At 41.2% G+C, this 10327-nt stretch overlaps 2 protein-coding genes across 6 annotated transcripts; one reads left to right on the forward strand and one right to left on the reverse strand.

Annotated features, from left to right (window-relative positions):
- Positions 1-113: 113 nt before the first annotated feature.
- On the reverse strand, positions 114-2308 carry tma7 (translation machinery associated 7 homolog). Its single transcript, XM_051414084.1, has 4 exons — positions 2159-2308; positions 1740-1795; positions 1301-1388; positions 114-669 (listed from the first exon to the last, which is right to left on the reverse strand). Exons 1-4 carry the CDS (start codon positions 2172-2174, stop codon positions 635-637), a joined length of 195 nt encoding a protein of 64 aa, XP_051270044.1. The 5' UTR covers positions 2175-2308; the 3' UTR covers positions 114-634.
- On the forward strand, positions 2294-6770 carry ccdc51 (coiled-coil domain containing 51). Of its 5 annotated transcripts, none has more exons than XM_051414063.1 (7): positions 2294-2398; positions 3144-3195; positions 3283-3484; positions 3612-3749; positions 3916-4080; positions 4244-4450; positions 4704-6770. In XM_051414063.1, the coding sequence occupies exons 2-7, from the start codon at positions 3191-3193 to the stop codon at positions 5292-5294; spliced, it is 1308 nt and encodes a 435-aa protein (XP_051270023.1). In that variant the 5' UTR covers positions 2294-2398; positions 3144-3190; the 3' UTR covers positions 5295-6770. The 5 variants fall into 5 exon arrangements, with proteins under 5 accessions (XP_051270023.1, XP_051270026.1, XP_051270025.1 ...); XM_051414066.1 differs by having other exon boundaries at positions 3289-3484; XM_051414065.1 differs by lacking the exon at positions 2294-2398 and adding an exon at positions 2433-2676.
- The last annotated feature ends 3557 nt before the right edge of the window (positions 6771-10327 follow it).

Consider the following 10327-nt stretch of genomic DNA (forward strand, 5'->3'; position numbering starts at 1 on the left):
TTATGGTTTAAAACGTAAACTTCATCTCTTACTTTGAACACAATTTGATGGTTGAGTTTCTTGACCGACTCCTTTTCAACTCACCACGAAAAAAAACAAAACATAACAAGCAGTAATTACAAAAACTTTATTAGTATCTCCCTCTTTACAATACAACAAAAAACTGAAGAAAAAAAAAAAGAATTGGGGTGAGTTGTGTTTTCTGATAGTTTAAAGTTTCACCAAAACTAAATACAGTACAAATCAGGATTGTTCCACGTTTATTCTATTTCTAAAGCTGCCGACCTTCAGTTCTGTATTGGATCTGTGGATTCTGGTCGGTGTGTATGACTGCGTGACCTGTTCCTCCACAACAGTGTGAAACCTCTAATTACTTTACTTTAGGAGTTATGATGTGTGTACCAACAGATATCCCTGTCCTGGAAATCCTCTAAATTATTCAATTCATCTCTTGTACATTTTCACTGGCGGAGGTCAACACCAGGGCCGTTTTTTATTTATTTTTTTTGTTGGATGGGGTTCGTGTTAAACAGAGCAAAAAAACAAACTGGAGTCTTCTCAGTGAGCGTACACACATCGCAGACGCAGGACGTGAGGCCGGGGAGCAAACAAACATCGTCGCCAGATTAGGGTTTTACTTCTTGCCTGATTTCTTGATGCCACCGCTAGCTGGAGGGGGGAAAAGAGACAGGAAACATTCATTTAATCCCATTCCTTGTGATCAAAATTGTATGACTAAATAAATAATAAAATAAAAGATGAGGTTCTTTCTATCCAAACTGACTCCCACATTCATTCACAACCTTATGGACACGTTTGGATTTTTCTGTCTTAATACAATACTCACACGACCAAATGTACGAGTTACCGGTCGCTGTAAAAAGGACTGAATATGCTCCCTAATGAACACAATTCTGTTAACGCCATTACACTGAAAACCATCTGCTCAGTGCGATTGCTGCTCTCTATCACAGTGAACGCAGCAACAGAAACATTACGGAGACTCGTATTCAGTAATGAGACGAAGAAAAACAGACGTCACGTGGATGTAACTCCAGTTGTGTAGAGTGTGAAGTGACACAGTTATCATGTACGATACATCCACGTAGTGTTATGGGCGTGCTATTTATGGGTAAAATCTAAATCTACGCCATATGTATCTACGGCAGTACTCCTGTTAACCCCTTGTATCGATCATAAGCATAAACTCACCTCAACCTCTTGTACGTATGGCTTGTGAGTATGAATGTTTGCCTTGAAAACAATCTTTAAAGGGTCACAACAACAATGCTGGTCTTACTTAGAGGTCCTTTCCCCGAAGCTTTGGCCTTCAACGCCTCCATGGCCTTCTGGTCTTCCTTCTGTTTCTGCTTGAAAGCCACCTCATCCTGCAGACACCCAGACAGTTTCAATCCATCACTTCTGTCTTATGTTCCTCTTCAGTTTCTACTACTGGAGCTATTATTTATGACTATTTTAGGGTCCTCGGGGTTCTGGGTAATACTGATGGAGAGAACAGAAATGCACTGCCACTAGGTTTTCACATACAAGGGCCACACCGGTCCCCAGTGAAGAGGACGGGATGCATCTGTAATCTGTTTACTGAATAAAGACTACATGCAAATAATAATACAGTATCTTGCAGCAGTGAAGTTTCATGTGGAAGAGATAAAATAAGCGACATATTAACTAATAATGAATAACAATCTGAGTCTGAGAGGAGAGAAAGACACACTTACGTCATCCATTTCCTTGGACTGTTTCTTGGGAGCCTTCAGTGGTTTCTTTTTACCTCCTAAAAGACAGTAAATGAAATATATGCATTCAAATTATTTGCAGATTTTGTTTAAATTATGATGTAAGATGTTGCTGGGGAGACATTTTGAGAGCCGAACAGTCCAGACAATCACGGTGACTCATCCTGGGTGTATATACGCCGTATTTCTTATGCGTATTATTCTCAAAAACCAAAAAAACCTTTAAATGTGGCAGATTTTTAATGAAGTCTGGTGCTCGCAGAAGACGCGAGCGCGCTATCGTTAGCAGCTGGTAGCTAACTTAAACCACGCAGTGAAACACGTTTTCTGACGTTGTCGAAAAAAAATATTTTATTAGGAATTAAATTATTAGGTAAATATCATAAAACACGATGTCTCACCTTCTCTGCCAGACATGTTTAACCCGGGTTATTGTCGTCTGAAGGGAAGAAATAAACGTGTTTTTGTTGCGAATGCTAATCCGCGCTGTAAGGACCCCGGGGCGAACTCTAAGCCGGAAACAGTACGCCCGTCATGTGCCCGCTTGTAAGTTTGACATCGAGATGCTAACTAACTAGTTTCGCGTGGAAAAAAAAAAAACCGCGTCCGCAGGAGATGTTCGCTTCCAGTGAAGAAAACAGGTGTATTTATCTCCGCACATTGTTATAACAGTGAACCAGAGGGATGTCACAGGCGTTTTACACGACTAAAAAAAAAAAAAAAGAAAAAGGAAAAAGTCAGTAACTGTTAGCAACACTGAGCTAAAGGCTAACCAGTGAATGAAGGAAACCTGGAGGAATAATTGTTTATAAGTTGTTTTTGTGAATGAAATGAGTCTTTTATCTTCCTCCAGTGTGTTTGGTTGTTGATTTAATGCATCAGTAAGTACAGAAGTGTGCTGTGTTTGCTCATTGTGAAGGTTAGTTCACCGTGTGTAAGCAGAAATCAACATTGTTGTGACATTATGTTGTTAAAGTTTAAATGTTTACAGTTTTTTTTTTTTACTGTTATGAAACTTTATATTTGTTAAATTAACAGAGTAATGTATTTCTCCCACGTTGGATCGATAAGGGAACATAAAGCTTTTTATTCATTCATGTTATCTTTGAGTTAAATGTTCACAGGAGCTTTATTCACATCTATTTTAATTTAATTATAAAATATTAACAACATTTAGATTCGTAGCACATGTTTATTGATTATTTTGTTAGTAGTAAATCACCAGGTGGATATTCTCCAGTATTCAAAGTCAGTGTTGACACTTATTTAGATGCGTTTTAGGTCAAAAGCAGAAACTTTATTAAAGGGATCATTGCATTACAGTGGATGGAGTCTCAAACATAGATTATCAATCACCTAATCATTATTTTATTGTTGCTGTCGCAGGTGTTAGCGCTGTAGCTGCAGTGAAAGTGAAGCTCTGACAGTTTCCAATGAGGTATGACTGCACACTTTAGTCCAGAGGAGGAGACTTCAGCTACTACAGCACTGAAACTGATGATTAACAGTATCTTCCCTGCGTCAGGTACAGAGGAGCTCAGATCTGTCTCCGGGCTCAAGGCTCCCGGCTCTCTGCGCTCGGATGTCCGCCTGGCAGACTCACTCTGGTCCGAACCTACAGTGCTCACCATCAGCCTGTCCCCCCTCCTCCACCCACTAACCCCGCCCCTCCTGATGGGAAGCGTGGAGCCGAGGTGGTGAAGGAGCGTGCCCTGGCTGCCTTACAGGTACAATAAATCCATCCTCTGAATGTTTGTAACCACTTTACACTACCAACATGACGTCATAAAAACACGTCTGATTTTACAAAAGAACACAAAACCAAACCCCCCCCCCCTTTTCTCCCTCCTCCAGCATGCAGGTGAATTGGGGCGGCAGTGGGGTCAGAGGTCAGCTCAGACAGCCGCCGCCACTGTCAACTACTGGTGGGAGAGGTATGAGGAGTTTGTCGGGCTCAACGAGGTCCGCGTGGCCCAGACCAAGGTCACTGAGGTCAGCAGACAGTAAGAAACAGGAAACATTGGAAACCCAGGATGTTGTGTGTGCATGTTAATAGTCAGACTCTGAGTTCTCCGTGGCTCATTGCTGCCCTGTGTTAAGTCAGGAGGACAAATGACAGAGAAAGATCCTGAGTCTCGGACATGTGCGTTTCTTCCAGGCGGAGGCAGCGTTCATGGTGGCCAGAGGGATGGTACGAGAGGCTCATGTTAGCCTGGAGGCCCTGCAGGTCAGGTTGAAGGAGATCAGAGACCGGCTGGACAGAGTCTCCAGGGAGGAGGCTCACTACCTGGAGCTGGCCACGCTGGAGCACAAACTGCTGCAGGTTAGAATGAATATAAATATGAATAAAAACAGGTGGAACTATCCTTGTTTTAGGTTTTACACTGTTTGAGACCCAGATAGTTTGAGGTCAGAACAAGCAGAAAACACAGGTAACTGAATTTGATTCATTAGGAACCGCCTTTTGTGCTCTCTCCTGACCGCAGGAGGAGCGTCGTCTCCGGACAGCGTACGAGAACGCAGAGGGTTCGGAGAGGGAGAAGTTTAACTTGTTCTCGGCGAGCGTCAGGGAGAGCCACGAGAAGGAGAGGACGAGAGCGGAACGCACCAAGAACTGGTCCGTCATCGGCTCGGTGCTCGGAGCCCTGATCGGAGTCATGGGCTCGACGTACGTCAACCGCGTCCGCCTGCAGGTAAAGAAGGGGGGATGAATTAACTTAGAACTAATGGCGTTCCCATAAGCCTCAGCTGTACACTCTAAGATGGAAAACATTTCTAACATTATTCCAGCTAAACATCAGCATGTTAACATGTTAGCAAGCCCAAGGACAGCCTCACAGTTCTACTAGCATGGCTCTTTCCTGTGCTGTATATTTTACCTGTTTGAACACCAGTGTGCATTGATCTTTGTGTCAGCTGATACATCTTCACCTCTCTCATCTGTAGGAGCTCAAGACTCTGCTGCTGGAAGCCCAGAAAGGTCCAGAGAGCCTGCAGGAGGCCCTCAGAGTCCAGGCTGGAAACCATCGCTCCCAGCAGGACGAGCTCCGAACGCTCATCGACAACCTCAGGGTCGCTCTGAGTGACGCCTTCACGCAGAGGGACATCGTCGTTCAGAAGAAGAAAGGTCTGACCTCAGACTCACCCACGGTGCCTCTGTCAGCCTTAAAAGACCTCCACATCAGCGGCCAAAAGACTGAGTCCTTTCTGAAGTCCCTCACGCCACAGCTGGGACAGCTGGAGCAGGGAGTCGGTAGAGTTGAGGGTGAGTTGTCGACGGTGAGGAAGCTGCTGGAGACCAGACCACCGGCTGAACCACAGGCTGCTCAGCTGCAGTTAGCAAAACCAGAGAGACCGGAGAGACCAGTGGTAGAGGCCCAGTGGGAATCTGAGGCAGTCATGAGGCATCTGGAGGAGACCCAGAGGACCCTGGGAGCAAGACTGAGGACCAATACTCTTTATAACGCTGTGTTTACCTACACCGCCACCGCCATCACCATCTCTGCTGTCTACCTTCTCCTCAGAGGAACTGGTTAGACAGGATACCTCCAGTTTGAATATGTTCTTCATATCCACTGTAACACTATCAGTCACAAGAAATAATAATAATAAGTTAATTACGTCAGAATAGAACGTTTACTTGGTGGGAAGTAACTCAGCTTCAGTAATAAACTGGTTACAGGTGTTGATTTGGGCTTTTGATCTGCTGCTGTTTATTAAACTACTGAATCAGAGAGCAACTGTGGTTGCTTCTCAATGTTTTTAATTCTGTGATTCCAGCTATGCTGCATTTAGCTGACAGCACTCAGCAATGTTGGTGTTTGTCAGTTACTGTTATCTTTATTTTAAGTGTGAAACATAATCAGGTCATTACTGAATCAGATCCCTCCAGAATAAAACACTGGTACAGGATAGACACCGTGTTGATATGATGCCACATGTCATCATAGATGCTGTACAGTTAGTTGGACTGCACTTATTAATAATTTAATATATAAAATGTCAAAACTCTGTAAATAATTCCCATCACAATTTCCTGGAGTCTAAGATTGAGTCTTGAAATTCCTTGTCCAACATTGCCAGAATAACCTGGGCCTCTATTGGCCAATCTGTTTGTGGTAATTAGGTTTAAGAGTAATGTATTTAGGAATATGCAGCATTTAATTTATGTCACAGGGCCCCTTAAAGACAGATAATAATGCAGGGCTCACCCGGTATTGTGCCTTACTGGTGCATATTCCTCCAGTGAAATTAAGTATGAGTCCTTTAGCTCTCCACAGCAGTTGACCAACAGTCAGAAATGCAAAAAAATATTTAATTCAAATTAAAAAAAATCTAATCAAATATTATAATTATTTGCCTAACAACCATCAGATCATCAGTGGATTGGATTGAGACATAGTTTAGCAATCAGTTATAACATGATCGGTTTAACTGATGATGACAATGTTGATGAAATGTAGCCAAACTAGTCCAGTGCCACGTGAGCTTTTAACCTGAAATAAACTAAATGTAACTAGATTCAGTCTGGTCAGTAGAACCTCAGAGGGACCACATCTTCTGTTCATGGTCCCTCCTCTGGGATTCATTTCCTGTTTCCTCCAAGCTAAAACAGCACAGTTCTCAGACAACAGATGCACTGTGAGTGGGTTGCATTGCCACACATGGAGGAAGAACCCATCATGTGATCATTTAGATTTGATTGATGGTTTATAATTGTGCACAGATCAGTATAAACGCCTGAAGGAGCAATAATGAGAATGAATGAATCTATAAGTCTATAAGGGCCCACAAAGAGCTCTGAGATGGCCTTTACTTTCCTCACTGCAATTTAAATGAAAACTAAAATTCCCAAATGTAACCTCATGAGGACATGTAGACTGTGTCCGCTGCAGTGGAATTACTTTTTAATCTCCTCCTGTACTTGAATGTGTTGTTTGTTTCCATGTTGATGTTGTTGTTGACTGTGTGCACTGAGCTGGATGATGATGTGTATTAAACTGTTATATCGGACTGAAGGGCTGATTTAATGTCTTGTATAATTATCCGTTAATTGCTGAATATTTTGTTGGTGAATCTATTAATAGTTCAGTCTACGAAATGCCAGAAAATAGTAAAGCATACACAAGTTCCCACAGCTAAAGATGAACCATTTTAAATGTTTCTTATACATATATTATTATTATTATTATTATAATGTATGTATATATTTTATTTAACCAGGAAGCCCCTTGATATTGAAATTTCTGAGAAAAACCCTTAACCTAAAGATCAGTTTACCATCTTATATGACAAGTAAAAACAGGACATCTTCACATCTGAGAGGTTTAAACTGGCACATTTTTGCCATTTTTACATAAAAAATTACCTAAATGATTAATTGACCAAATGTGATGCCTATGGACCGCTCTGTTGAGGTGCAGTTTTAATTTTCCTATAAAACACAAGCATACATTTTGTCAGTTTTTAGACAGATTTGTAATTTCCACCAGTAACCAGTAGGGGGCAGCAGCTGACAGCTTACCACATCTTCATCCTCATCAGTCTGCTGCTCTTCCTTCAGTCTCTTACATACTGTACCTATGTGTACATTTTCAATAAAAGGAAATCTTAATGCTACAATATATAGTTATGTAAGACGTGATCAAGCAGCACACAGACAGAAATAAGTACAGATAAACAGAAAAAAGTAAAGATATATATATATAAAAAATTAAAAATGATAAATGCTATAAAACATAAACATATATGTTGTTTCATTCCTTTAAATAAATGATATTCCCATAACAATATGTTATAAGTCATCATAAAGCAGCCGAGAGAAGGAATGAAGAATACAGATTTTGCTCAACTCAACATTTTCACACCTGAATCCAGATGATTTAAACAATTTTGATTTAGTCCCTTAAAATCCAATCAGACGTCGTTCAGTGATGTTTCAGCAATAAAGCAGAAAAAATAACTTAAAAGGAGTGTGAAGGAGCTACCATCAACTACACCTGTATTAGTACAGAAATATAACACAGTAATGTAATAAAACAGTAAAAAGTATCAACATAATATAGTATAAAATGTAAAACATCCATGCAAATCCCTCCAGACAGATTCAAACATTGTGTGGACCTCAGATCCAGAAGTGTGGAGGCTGATTATAGCCTGTGACTGTGGAATATGTAGTATATATATATATATATATATATATATATATATATATATATATATATATATGTGGTTGTTCAGTTGTCCACAAACGTCTGGCCACATAATGTATCTCTCTTGTCTCTCTCCAGTGCTCTTCTGTCCTGGTAAATCCACCGCAGCAGGTGTTGGGTCTTTACTTAGCACAATGACTAACCGATGGCTATTGAACCACACACACACACACACACACACACACACACACACACACACACACACACACACTCACATGCTCTACATTCTATTGGCCGATTGTGATGTTGGTGATCTGGAAACCTTATTCTTTTATTAAGCTCTTTATAGCTTTATAGCTGGATAAACAGTCTGTGAAAGTCTGGGGAAGGATTACATGGAGGAAAACCACCAACACATCGCACACAGCACAGTAACTCTTGTATATGTTGTCGGTAGATTAAATATCTACAGTCGTGTCATCTATACACATTTATCTACTGTTATTTGTAAGGAACCATGTCCAATATTAGAGATACATGTTGTAATTTGGTGTTAGAGTGGGGGGCTACAGTGTATTTGGATCTGCAGTCTCCGGTCAGATTACAGTTACACACACACACACACACACACACACACACACACACACACACACACATGCAATGATAAACAACACTGAACAAACAGGACGGGACACATAATACTCCATTATACTGTTTGTGCAGGTATGTGGAGCTTGTTGCCCGTCAGTGAGTGATGGCAGCTATGATAGCGTGTTTCAAGGGGAGTTCCTCTGATTTCACACAGTTCACACACTGCAGAGGGAGCTATGTGAATAGAAATGTAAATTGTGCCAGTGTTGGTTGGGGCTGAAGTCATAAAAAAATGTGTAGGCATGGAGGGATGTTTAGGCTCGAGGCTACATCTCTGACAGAGCTGTCGGTGGTCGAGTCGCATTGTAGGCGGCGGCAGAGAAGAATGTGTGGAATAAAAAATACGATAAGTTCTGCTGCATTTGGATTCTTTTGTTAAACTTTCCATCCCAACGTGTATTTCTAGTTGAACCCTGGGTGATATTCAGTCCCTCTTTTCAACCAGCTAAAATGCAGCTACAACATCAACGAGTCACAAAACATAAATTTGTTTAATCGTTTTGATAATTTGTTCAGTTGTAAGTCGTCATATTGCACTGGTAGGCAGAATGTCTACAGGGAGACGTAATTTCAAAGCAATTCATGTTTTATATAAAACCTTGTAACTGAGGTGCTGTAAGTGAGAAGCTTCCAGGACGTTGTAACAGGAGAAGTTCTTCAACTACTACGAGGTAAAAGGACTTGCGGTATTGTGTTTGTACGTAGTCTTTAACCCTTAGTCCTCAGGAAGTCAGAGTAAATAGGACAGACGTTTAATGCAGGAAGCAACAAATCCATGTCAACAGGAAGATGTGGTTGATGAGTGAGTTAAGAGTAGGACTGCAGTTTGGCTCCTGTGTTTTGTATCTATACTGGCTTTCAACTGAGAAAGTGACAATAGGCTGTTAATAACATATTGTAGAGGATTCTGGAAATCCTGGTGAAACATTATCAAATTTTAGTTTTTTCACAGGTTACCAAAGTCGTTGTTTCGAGCGTCTATACCGTTCAACCGGTACAGGAGTGCAATGCTAAATCGGTGGAGTGCTCTTTTAAAGGCACCAGTACGCTTCAGCCTTTTGCTTCTTAATCAACAATGTCTGAACTTTACCAACTTCACTCTGTTCGTTGTGAGGAGGCTCCTGTAGACTCCTGCTCAGACCGACTTCAGATCATAAAAAGACTGGCATCACGCATGGCAGCGTAATGTCATCTGGCAAGACATTGCTTTGGCCAGTCACATACATTCAAGCACACATTCCTGAATAATGTATTTCTACTCCTTATGTATCTCGATGGCAGATAAAATCCTGTATTACAAACCCCTGTGCAGTGTTTTGTTATTTGAGAAGCCTTCAGATTCATAGATCTGTTACTCAAGCTGGATTTCCTGGATTGTATATCATTGCCTCAGCGTTGCCTGAAGCAACAACTCTAATCCAAACAACGCAACCACACGTATTGTTGTAACTAGCTAATCCGACATTCACACCTCCTTTTACGCTGTCATTAAATATCGAGGCGTGGCAGGGTTTGAACTTCTCTCGCCGGCTTTCTTTTTTCATTCCGCACACAGCTACTTCTGTCACGTTAAATCTTTACAACAACCTGAACGTACTCGTCTGAAAGGGTGCGATGTTAGCCTAGTTCACAAGATACCTTATGTCCCGACTATGAAGACATACAATTCAATTAAAACTTTAATTTAGACTCACAAGAGGGTCCATAGCAATAAAAAGAAAGGAAATAATAGGATGTGATGAAAACACTAACAACGACCACGCCAAT

This window comes from Dicentrarchus labrax, unplaced genomic scaffold, assembly GCF_905237075.1.
Source record: "Dicentrarchus labrax unplaced genomic scaffold, dlabrax2021, whole genome shotgun sequence".
NCBI classification, from domain to species: Eukaryota; Metazoa; Chordata; class Actinopteri; family Moronidae; genus Dicentrarchus; species Dicentrarchus labrax.